This window comes from Ornithodoros turicata, chromosome 3 (assembly GCF_037126465.1).
Source record: "Ornithodoros turicata isolate Travis chromosome 3, ASM3712646v1, whole genome shotgun sequence".
Classification (NCBI taxonomy): Eukaryota; Metazoa; Arthropoda; class Arachnida; order Ixodida; family Argasidae; genus Ornithodoros; species Ornithodoros turicata.
Window position 1 is genome coordinate 74,751,794 of NC_088203.1, and position 9,978 is coordinate 74,761,771.

The 9,978-nt window shown below is 44.4% G+C and overlaps 1 protein-coding gene across 1 annotated transcript; it reads right to left on the reverse strand.

The window, feature by feature from the left end:
• Positions 1-738: 738 nt before the first annotated feature.
• Positions 739-9,270, reverse strand: LOC135387343 (uncharacterized). Its single transcript, XM_064616576.1, has 7 exons — positions 9,223-9,270; positions 8,968-9,024; positions 4,186-4,251; positions 3,788-3,900; positions 3,613-3,675; positions 3,485-3,550; positions 739-940 (listed from the first exon to the last, which is right to left on the reverse strand). The coding sequence occupies exons 3-7, from the start codon at positions 4,247-4,249 to the stop codon at positions 896-898; spliced, it is 351 nt and encodes a 116-aa protein (XP_064472646.1). The 5' UTR covers positions 4,250-4,251; positions 8,968-9,024; positions 9,223-9,270; the 3' UTR covers positions 739-895.
• Positions 9,271-9,978: the final 708 nt, after the last annotated feature.

Here is a 9,978-nt window from a genome sequence, read left to right on the forward strand (position 1 = left end):
GATGAAAGCCCACTGAACCTTTTTCTCAGCACTCCCATTCAGAAGGTCATACTTGAGCAAAATATTCCGGGTTGTCTTCATCAGGTGCGGAGGGTCAAACATAAAATACACCTTGTGGTCATTCACAAGAAAATATGGCTGTGAGGGGGATACTTCCAAATTTCTAGCTAAGGCACAGTTGCTTGAACCTTGGTCACAGACAACCACCTTTACAAAAATATTTGCTGATTGCAACTGTTGAATCAATTGTACGAGCAGAGCCTGCAGAGTATTTGCTGAAGCTGCAGATTTCGACAGAACATACGCTAGGGGCTGGATCCACGTTGTAGAGATACCGGACAGCATTACGAGAAGAGCTGAGTTTGCCAACTGAGGTTCTCTCTCTTGGCCATTGTCAACAAAACCAAGCACCACATCAGAACCGCGATCATACTGTAGATGTTGCTTGATAGACATCTCATCAAACATCAACATGCATGTACGGTCCTTCAGTGGTAGATCCTTAAGCTTGGCCTCCAGCCTATTGAGAACTTCGGGCAGCACTCCAGGCTCCACATGAATATCCTTTAGCCAAGTACGGAGGGTACGCTCAGTTGGCAAAGCCAGGAACCGACTTAAAAATCTGTAAGCCCTCAGCCCCATGAAGTGCAATTACCCCGGAAGTACTCAGGCCACCGGCGCCCATACTTGCGAAAACGCTGCAGGTATAACTGAACCCTGGAAATTTCAAGTGCCTCCTTTGACATATACCGTGATGCACCGTTAATTATCTGAGCTCTTGACAAGGTACTTAGCTGTGCTGTCGAAGCAGTTCTTCTAGCACGAAACAGACTTTTTCACAGCTTGTCACGTGACGCCCTTAGTGACTGAATTAGAGAAGTGGTCCTTGGAGTCCTCACAATTTTGGGTCTGCCTCCCCTGTGTATTCTTGGTGTAGCTGCTGCAGTAAAGAAAATATAAGAGACAAATAAATAAATAACAATAAAGCAAACAATGTCACCATGTGAACAAAACGAAACACGGGTATGCTACGACAACAGAGTTGCAGAATATAGTCATTTATTCTCCATCATAATTATGCAAAGTAGGGCAGCATAATCTGTTTTCCTGTCCCAACTATTAATTTGATTACCCCCCCCCCCCAAAAAAAAAGAAAGAACCGAAAAATTTCCTCTGTTCCTCTTTCTCTAGCTGCTACTGTACTTATCACTGCCGCTATCACTCTCATTATCTTCCCCATGACAAACGCTCGGCCTCGCGCATCGCATCGCGGCTCGCTATCTCTCGAATCACCACAGTCACCGTACATTGGTTATCAGCGATAGGTTAGAGCAAAATGTGAGAGCGTTGCTAACATTTACTCAGCCCTCATAGATGGCGTCGCAACACGTCGCGCGGCACATGATGTGCGTATTGCGCAACGTATGCGAGAATCGAAAGTACTACTGTCCCAACCCGAACGTCTACAGGTACTGAGGTGAGAGTTCATCCTACGAATTTCCCGCGTGACATTTTGCGATCATCTCGTTCCGGAGGCACACTTAGTGTTGTGGTTTTCAGATGTCTGTTATATACGACCACCAGTTCGTGGGTGATTCGATGATGCTGCGACTGGCGGAGCGTATCACTCGGCGAAAGAGGAGCGATCTACGTAAGTGGTGATCACATTTACAAGTTAACTATTGCACACTGCTGAGGTCCACGATTGTGTGCACCCCTCCCTTCTCTTCTCAATATGCATGTTACCGCGGTGCCGGCGTACGGGGATGGGGGAGGATTTTGGAGCAGGAAGCACCAGTTTTATGGTCACAACGTGGATGGACAGAAACTAGTAAGAGGCGAGGGTAATGAGGTAGTGGCCTACCTACCCCCTACCCTGATTGTACCTCTAACATAACTGTGAGGTGAGATGTCGCTTCCACCTGAGGCTTTTTTTTTAATTGTGAATGCCTCATTTTGGAAAGGAACAAAAATCAGTGCTCAGTTACATTCATTTTTCAGAATCTTCAGTTTTGAAGCCCGGTGCCACATGCCGGGCTTTACTGCACGCACTAGAGAATTGCGAAAATATTCACAGAAAAGTCATCGTAATGATTGGCACTAATGGCATCAAAAAGGTAAGCACATATTGAAGAAAATGTATTGATGCTTCACTCAATCTCTGATGCTGCACAATGTTATTTGAAGACCATTGATTTTCGTGGTAAAACCTTCCTAGTTTATGTATGTTCATTCTTTTTTTTTTTTTGAAAAGATGAGAGATTCGAAAAGAATCAAAGAAGACATCTCAGCAGTCATCAACCACATCAAGACACGAGTGGACAAAGTAATACTCTTAACACTTCCGCCATGCCCACTTGTCTCGAAAACATCTAGGGCATGGCACACGCTTCACGCAGTCAACACACATATACAGACACTACAGTGTGGTAAGTTGCTCAGATAATGCAATAAATACTCTCATGACATAGCCGACTATGGAAAAAAGATGAAGTGGCATCCTTGTGCAAATTTAATGTTTACTGTAAACGGTGTATGTATCTTTCATGCCTTTTAAACAAAAGTATGAGCCATTATGTTCAACGCTTGCAGATGACATTCAGCTCTTGGATATACACAAGATCTTCATAAAGGGTCCCAGAAAGCCGAATTATGGCATGTACGGGAGGTAAGTTAGCAAAATGATCAAGCTTGACAGAGCTGGATGGGAATCTTTAAAAAATTATGCTTATGTTGTCTGAAACCTTTACTTGTACATAGGAGGTACAGACGTCGGCGCAACGAGGCAGCACCAAGGACTGACCTTGTGCATTGGAATAGGAAGGGCATGGATGCTGTTCACAAGGCCATAAAAGATCATCTGGGACTGTAATTTCTAAAACTGTGCTAGACACAAGATTAAAAATGAACATAACGGCATAGCACGGTAATAGCTAACCATCATCCCGAATGACTTCATTATCTGCCCTGACTTGTTGAAAATTTATGAACTGCATCAGTGTCACAACAAAGGCTTACGCATTCCACTTTCAACAAATCAGGGCAGATCATGTTGTCATTTGAGTAGATGGTTGGCTAGGAACGTGCTATGCGGTGAAGTTCGTTTTGATGAGTGCAGTGTTTTCAATCTGTTTCGTGTTCTATACAGTGCGAGCATTGTGAATAACGGTGGAACAGGAGAAATTAATATGCATACTGGGTCGACAAGGGGGAACTACGCCGTCATTCGTCTGGATGAACTGCTAAAAGTCCATGTAAAACCTCAACCTGCAGAGCCAGTGGTAGGATTCCGAACCCATTACCTCCCAACCTTGAGCATAGCTGTCACCAAGATGCAAATTCTTTTACCCACTTTGCAATGCCATTGTTAGACAGCGATTTTCTACTGGTTTTCGTTAGAATGAATATTCTCTTTACTGCTACCATTTCGTTCTCAGTAGGCAAATAATTCGTACAGGCAGCATAATGGTAAATGACCACATACCAGATGAACCCAATGAATCAGGAGCCAACACAGGTGACTGGGAGCAAATGTCGGCACCTCCAAGGGCTGTAAAGGAAAAAAAAAGTACTTAAAATAAACCAAGAGAAATGTTGAGTAAGGACACTCACTGGGTGGTGACAGCCGGTCCAGGTTTGCAGTGGTTGGTGTATCACCCACACTGCTGCAAGGATCTAAAAAAAAAAAATACAAAAGCGAGCAGGAATTCCATGAAAATGCTGTGGCACAAAAAAAAAAAAACACCTGTTGAGACCTATGTGTAACACCTGTAGATGGTATAGGAACATGAGATGGTCTTGGAACAGGTGAAGGTGGGGAAACTGGTGTGTCAGGTGTGCCAGGTGGCTCCGAAAGAACGCAGGGTTCCTGTGGTTGTTCTTGTGACTGAAGAGACACATCTAAAGAAGAATTGACACAGTGGCATATTTACCTCTCATTTCAAACACAATATGCATTATTACTGTCATTATTGTGATTAGTACTTTAGTGTAAATGTCCTAGAACATGCAAGTGCTCAAGAAAGGACCACCGTTGTCTTAGGCAGTGACACAACCCAGCAAATGGAGTACCACGCACATAATGATTAAAACATGAAACAGATGAAGGTGGTGAAACCGGAAAAAAGCATTTAGAAAAAGAAAATTACGTATGTGTAACAGTAGAGAGATGTGAGAGCAACTAACCTTCCACTGGCATATCTGATGCACCATGAGGCTCCTGTGTTTGCTCTTGTGATTGAAGAGGCATATCTAAAGGAGAATGACCACAGAGGCATAGTTAGCAACCTGTCCCACTGTCAATCACAATATTTGTGTTACTGCTGTCAATATAGTGAAAGTGTGTATGAAAAGATATATAAACCTGTTATGCAGAGGAAAAGTGCAACAAAAGGAGCAACAGGGCACATCATTGACTCCCCGCAGGGGGCACCGGCTTCGGCTGGTGTTTGGTGAGTGGCGCCACCACGGACCCTAGCCCCCAGTCCCAAGGTGTTATCCGTACCGTGCCGAGGGGATGAAAGGCGAAGGGTAGAAGCCTTGAACGGTGGCGGTCGGGGTCTTGGTCAAGCTCCGGCCGATGGGTTGTCGAAACTCCGGGACCTTCCCGTATGTATGAGTATGAAGTACGGGCGACTCTTTGGAATACTCGTTTCAACAAACCTGTATGGGTAAATTTTCTTCTCCCATTGAGATCGTGGCCGCAAAGCGACCACGGACCGAAGTTTCACAAAGTTCATATAAACAGTTCATTGCCAAGTATAGTACTGTCTAGTGCAGACCCTGAAAAAGAGAAAAACGTACCACTAGGAAAGATGTCACCATTTTTTATTGAAAAAGCGGTGGCGTCCCTGTCTAAAAATATCACTGAAATAAAACGTATCAGATCTGGTGACTTGCTCATAAAATGCACGAATGAGAAAGACTGCAACCGCATATTAAATGCTCATGAAATGATGGGAGTAAAGATTGCAGCTTCGATGCATAAAACACTAAACACTTGCAGGGGTGTCATCTCAGTCTTTGAGCTGGTTGACGTGCCACCTGAAGAAATCTTGATGGAGCTCAGGGACCAGGATGTCGTTGATGTACGCAAAATCAAAATCCGTAAAAATGGGGAGTACATCACCACACAAAACATAGTACTGACTTTTGACAGGCCCACACTTCAAACACTATTACACAAAAAGAATTAGAAGATTTATGCAGCCAACTTCCAAGTCCTTTTATAGTTCTAGGTGACTTTAATGCTCATAATCCACTTTGGGGCAGTACAAGAACTGACACTCGAGGGAAAATGTTAGAGAAATTTTTATTATCAACATCCATCTGTCTTTTAAACACAGGGGCACCTACATACATACATTCTTCAAGTCAGACTCTCTCAGCCTTAGACCTGTCTTTTTGCAGTCCATCCTTGTTTCAGGAGATAGAATGGACTGTAAAACAAAACCCACTTGGAAGTGACCACTTCCCAGTGGTGTTAAAATACCTTACTCTAGTCGACAATCTGACGACACGCCCTCCCAGGTGGAAATTTGAAATAGCCGACTGGAATCAGTTTTCTGAAAAATGTGACCTCTCTCTGATTCCTATTGATACGGTGACGATCGAGGAAGCTAGCAATCTTATTAGTAACATCATCCTCGATGCAGCAACACAATTCATTCCCCAGGCTTCTGGTCGTCTCCCAAAGCGACCTAAACCCTGGTGGAACAGTGAATGCGAGGAAACTCGCAAACTTCAAAATCGGGCATGGGGCACATTTCGGAGGTACCCCACATCACAAAATCTCCTACTTTTTAAAAAGGCAAGAGCAAAGGCCAGGTGGACACGCAAACAAGCTAAGCGGTCCTCTTGGCACGCCTTTGTATCGTCTCTGTCTTGTAACACCCCATCCAAAGTGGTATGGGACAGACTTCGCAAAATCAGAGGAGAACACATCAGTCATTCCGTCCCTCTTTTAGAGGTTAACGGTCAGGTATGTGAAAGCCTAGAAGAGCAGGCGAATGCGCTTGGGGAGCATTTCCAAAGAATTTCTGACTCATCTCATTATAGTAAAAACTTTCTTAAGATCAAAGACACTGCAGAAAAGAAGTCAATTCGAATGAGTGGCGGGGACGACCATGGATATAATCAGCCGTTTACTATGATAGAGCTGCAGAGGTCATTATCTTCAGCAAAGGCTACCTCACCTGGTCCAGACCGAGTGACATATTCCATGCTTCAGCACTTGTCCGAAACATCGAAAGAATGCTTGCTTCGTTTCTTCAACCGAATCTGGGCAGACAGCACATTACCATCCGCATGGAAAACTGCCACGGTTGTTCCACTGTTAAAACCTGGAAAAGACCCTTCAAATCCAACTAGCTATCGACCTGTCGCTCTCACAAGCTGCTTCGGGAAAACATTTGAGCGTATGGTCAATGGTCGGCTCGTCCATTTTCTAGAGGAAAACAAATGTCTCTCTGAACTTCAGTGTGGTTTTCGTGCCGGGCGGTCCACAACAGACCACCTGGTTCGAGTAGAAACAATGATACGTGAAGCTTTCGTCCGAAGACAACACTGCCTCTCTGTTTTCTTTGATCTTGAGAAGGCATACGATACCGCTTGGCGGTATGGTGTCCTACAAGATCTGTACTCTTTTGGGATCAGGGGGCGCATACTCAGGTGCGTCATGAACTTCCTACAAAACAGGACATTCCAAGTACGACTTGGAACGACGCTATCTCGTGTTCTGGTTCAAGAGAATGGAGTGCCACAGGGATCTGTCCTGAGTGTTACTCTCTTCCTTGTGAAAATCAATTCAGTAGCCAATGTAATTCCTCTTCCATGTCATGCTCCTTACACGTAGATGACATTCAAATATCATATTCTTCTACAAATCTAGCAATATGCGAGCGTCAGATGCAGCTAGCTCTAAACAAGCTTACCACATGGTGCCTCGAAAATGGGTTTAAGTTCTCGCACGAGAAAACTGTCTGTGTTAACTTCTCTAGGGTCAGAGGAATGCTTCCTTCACCTACTCTTAAGCTGAATGGGCAGGACCTCACTGTTAAGAGTGAGCACAAATTTCTTGGGGTCACGTTTGATAGCAAACTTACTTTCCTACCGCACATTAAGAGCCTTAAAACTAAATGCATCAAGTCCCTAAGCCTCTTAAAGGTGCTGTCACACAGATCCTGGGGCGCAGATCGTGACACGTTGCATAGAATTTACATTTCGACAGTGAGGTCAAGATTGGACTATGGGTGCATTGTCTATGGATCTACCCGCGAATCTGCTCTCAAGATTTTGAACCCAGTTCACCACCAGGGGTTGCGTTTAATAACTGGTGCCTTTCGTACATCAGCAGTTGAGAGTCTATATGTCGAATCCAAGGAGTGGTCATTGGAGAGACGTAGGTTCTACCTCTCAGCATCATATGCGCTTAGAGTGAAAGGCTATCCAGAACATCCTGCACTCCAGTCTGTGAGGGAGACACGGTTTAAGCAGTTCTTTCTCAGCAAACCCATAGTTATACCTCCTTTTAGTATGCGTGTGCTACAGGGAATCGAAACGTATGAGTTCATTGAGTATCACACACCAATTTTGCAAGCGTGTGTGGGAGCTCCGCCGTGGGACGTACTTCCAGAATGCAATTACTCTTTAGCTAAATATAACAAACATGGCACTCCACCATGTGTCCTCCAACAAGAATTCAGTTATGTAGCCGAAAGCTTTGGAGATCACACTGATTTTTATACCGATGGGTCAAAGACACACACATCCGTTTCTTGTGCAATGGTTACTGAATCTTGCACGCGCAAGCGTGCAAGATTCAGTAAGCGGCTCCAAACTCTGCATCAGTTTTTACTGCAGAGCTATATGCAATAATCATGGCGCTTAGCTTCATCCTAGACCGTCAGATCAAGTCTTCGGTCATCTACAGCGATTCACTCAGTTCTCTTAAAGCCATCTGTACAATACAGAAACAGAAAAATCACCTTGTATTAAGGGCCCGATATCTTGCAACCAAAGTAATCAAAAAAGGTCTCTGTTTAGGTTTTTGCTGGGTTCCCAGCCACGTTGGGATACCCGGCAATGAACTCGCAGATGCAGCAGCTGCAGCTGCGCTCTCTTCTGAAGTGAGCCTATTGGAGAGTCCCTCTCAAGACCTTAGGTCAGTCCTGAGGAGGAAAATTAATGTGAAATGGCAACAAGAGTGGGCTACACGAGAAAACAACCAGCTTTGGATGTCAAAAAACACAATTTTAGGAAGCATACCGAGTTTTAAAAATTGTCTCCATTCAGTAGTTTTTAGTCGCTTACGCATTGGTCACACACACCTCACACATGGTTTTTTACTGCGCCGGGAGGAACCACCGGAATGTACGCAGTGTGGGGAGCAGCTGTCTGTGCTGCACATCCTAATCACGTGTCCTGCACATGAACCTCATCGTCAGTATCACTTTAAAGAGCTTTACAAATATCAGTTGCCACTTCATCCAGCCTTGTTGTTGGGTGATGAGCCTCTTTTACCCTTCATGAGAGTTTTTAACTATTTTAAAGATATTGGCTATTTAAGTACAATATAGTTTTACCCAGCTGCTCATGTATCTTGTTTTACTGTCTAAACATTTCTAAAACTATGGTTTTAGTTTCATCTTGCTGCTTTTACATTGTCACCAACCATCCCCATTGTCTTTTCACCATAGCTTTGGCGCACTATGACCCTAGTTGTCCGTGCGCCGTAAAAACCTGAATAATCATCATCAACATCATTGACTTTACTAGGAATTAACAGTAATCTATGGAGAACCCCCTACAGCCCCCCCCAAAAAAAAACAAGAAAATTGGAGGAGATCCCACTACAATTTTGTGAGATTGTGCATTATTTTGTCAAAACTCCACACCCCCCCAGGGACGAAATTCTTGGTAAACCACGGATTATGCATGAAACGTGATGCACAAAATGGATGAAATTACCATAATCAAGTGCAAGTAGCCCAGGCCATTGTCTCTGCAGTGAAGTACTGGCTTGTCCTAAAAGGAAGAAAAAAACGTCATAATCAAACCTGCCCACATGCAACCTTCGAATGTCTACAGATGGACTTGAATGGACGTGTGGTTCACACCGTCCCCACATATGTACCTCGTCCAGTTCCACAACCACTGCCTACAGATTGATCTAATTAGGGTATAACTAAAACATACATGCACAACTGAAGTGAAAAACCTCACCCTGCAGCGGAACTGTCGGACAAGCTGTTTTCTTCAACCGTACTTTGGCACGAGCGATGAAGCAGTCCGGTGAGAAGTGCTCGCCACACAAAAGCCTACAACTTAGAGCTGAGTCTGCCAAATCGTTCAGGTTCAGCTCAGGGCGTTGTGCATAGGCGATCCACGCAGATTTCCTATTTGAACACCACAACACACGTGTCACAAGCATTCGTGTATCACGCTAAATGAATAACAGCTATGCACGTGAGAGTGACACATGGAGTATAACGAGAACACATAATCTGACACCGGCGTCCGAGCGCAACTCTCATTATGAAACGCCTCAAACGCCAATCGATGACTCGTAGTAGACTTCACACGATAGACCTGCATTTTGTCCTTCAATGGAAAGTAACAAAACTTGTCTTACCGTTCATCGATGGGAAATCGGAAGAATGAATGTCGGCTTCCTCCAGATATAACAAACGTGATACTGCTAACACCGTGCTGCAACAGGAATTTGAGGTGTTAAAGGATAGCTTTGGTAGCCACCCAGACAACACGAAATGGTCCGATAGATGTTACTGGGATGTCACATTGTGGATGTTGCGGACATCCCGGGGATGTTCCAAACACAGCCTAAACTTGTCCCAAAAATGAAAAAATGAGACACCGAGAAATGTTTCAGGGAGATCCTGTGGATGTCCTCGAGGGATGTGCATGAGACATGAATGGGATATCTCTGAGAAGCCCCTCCCCATCGTGCCGTCCCCGTTT

Excerpts from the sequence above, each read along its gene's own strand:
- LOC135387343 (XM_064616576.1), bottom strand. The coding sequence starts at position 4,249 with ATGCCTCTTCAATCACAAGAGCAAACACAGGAGCCTCATGGTGCATCA. Across the intron at positions 3,901-4,185 it reads ATCAGATATGCCAGTGGAAG|ATGTGTCTCTTCAGTCACAA; the intron begins GTTAGTTGCTCT and ends ATTCTTCTTTAG. Across the intron at positions 3,676-3,787 it reads CTGTTCCAAGACCATCTCAT|ATCCTTGCAGCAGTGTGGGT; the intron begins GTTCCTATACCA and ends TTTTTTTTTTAG.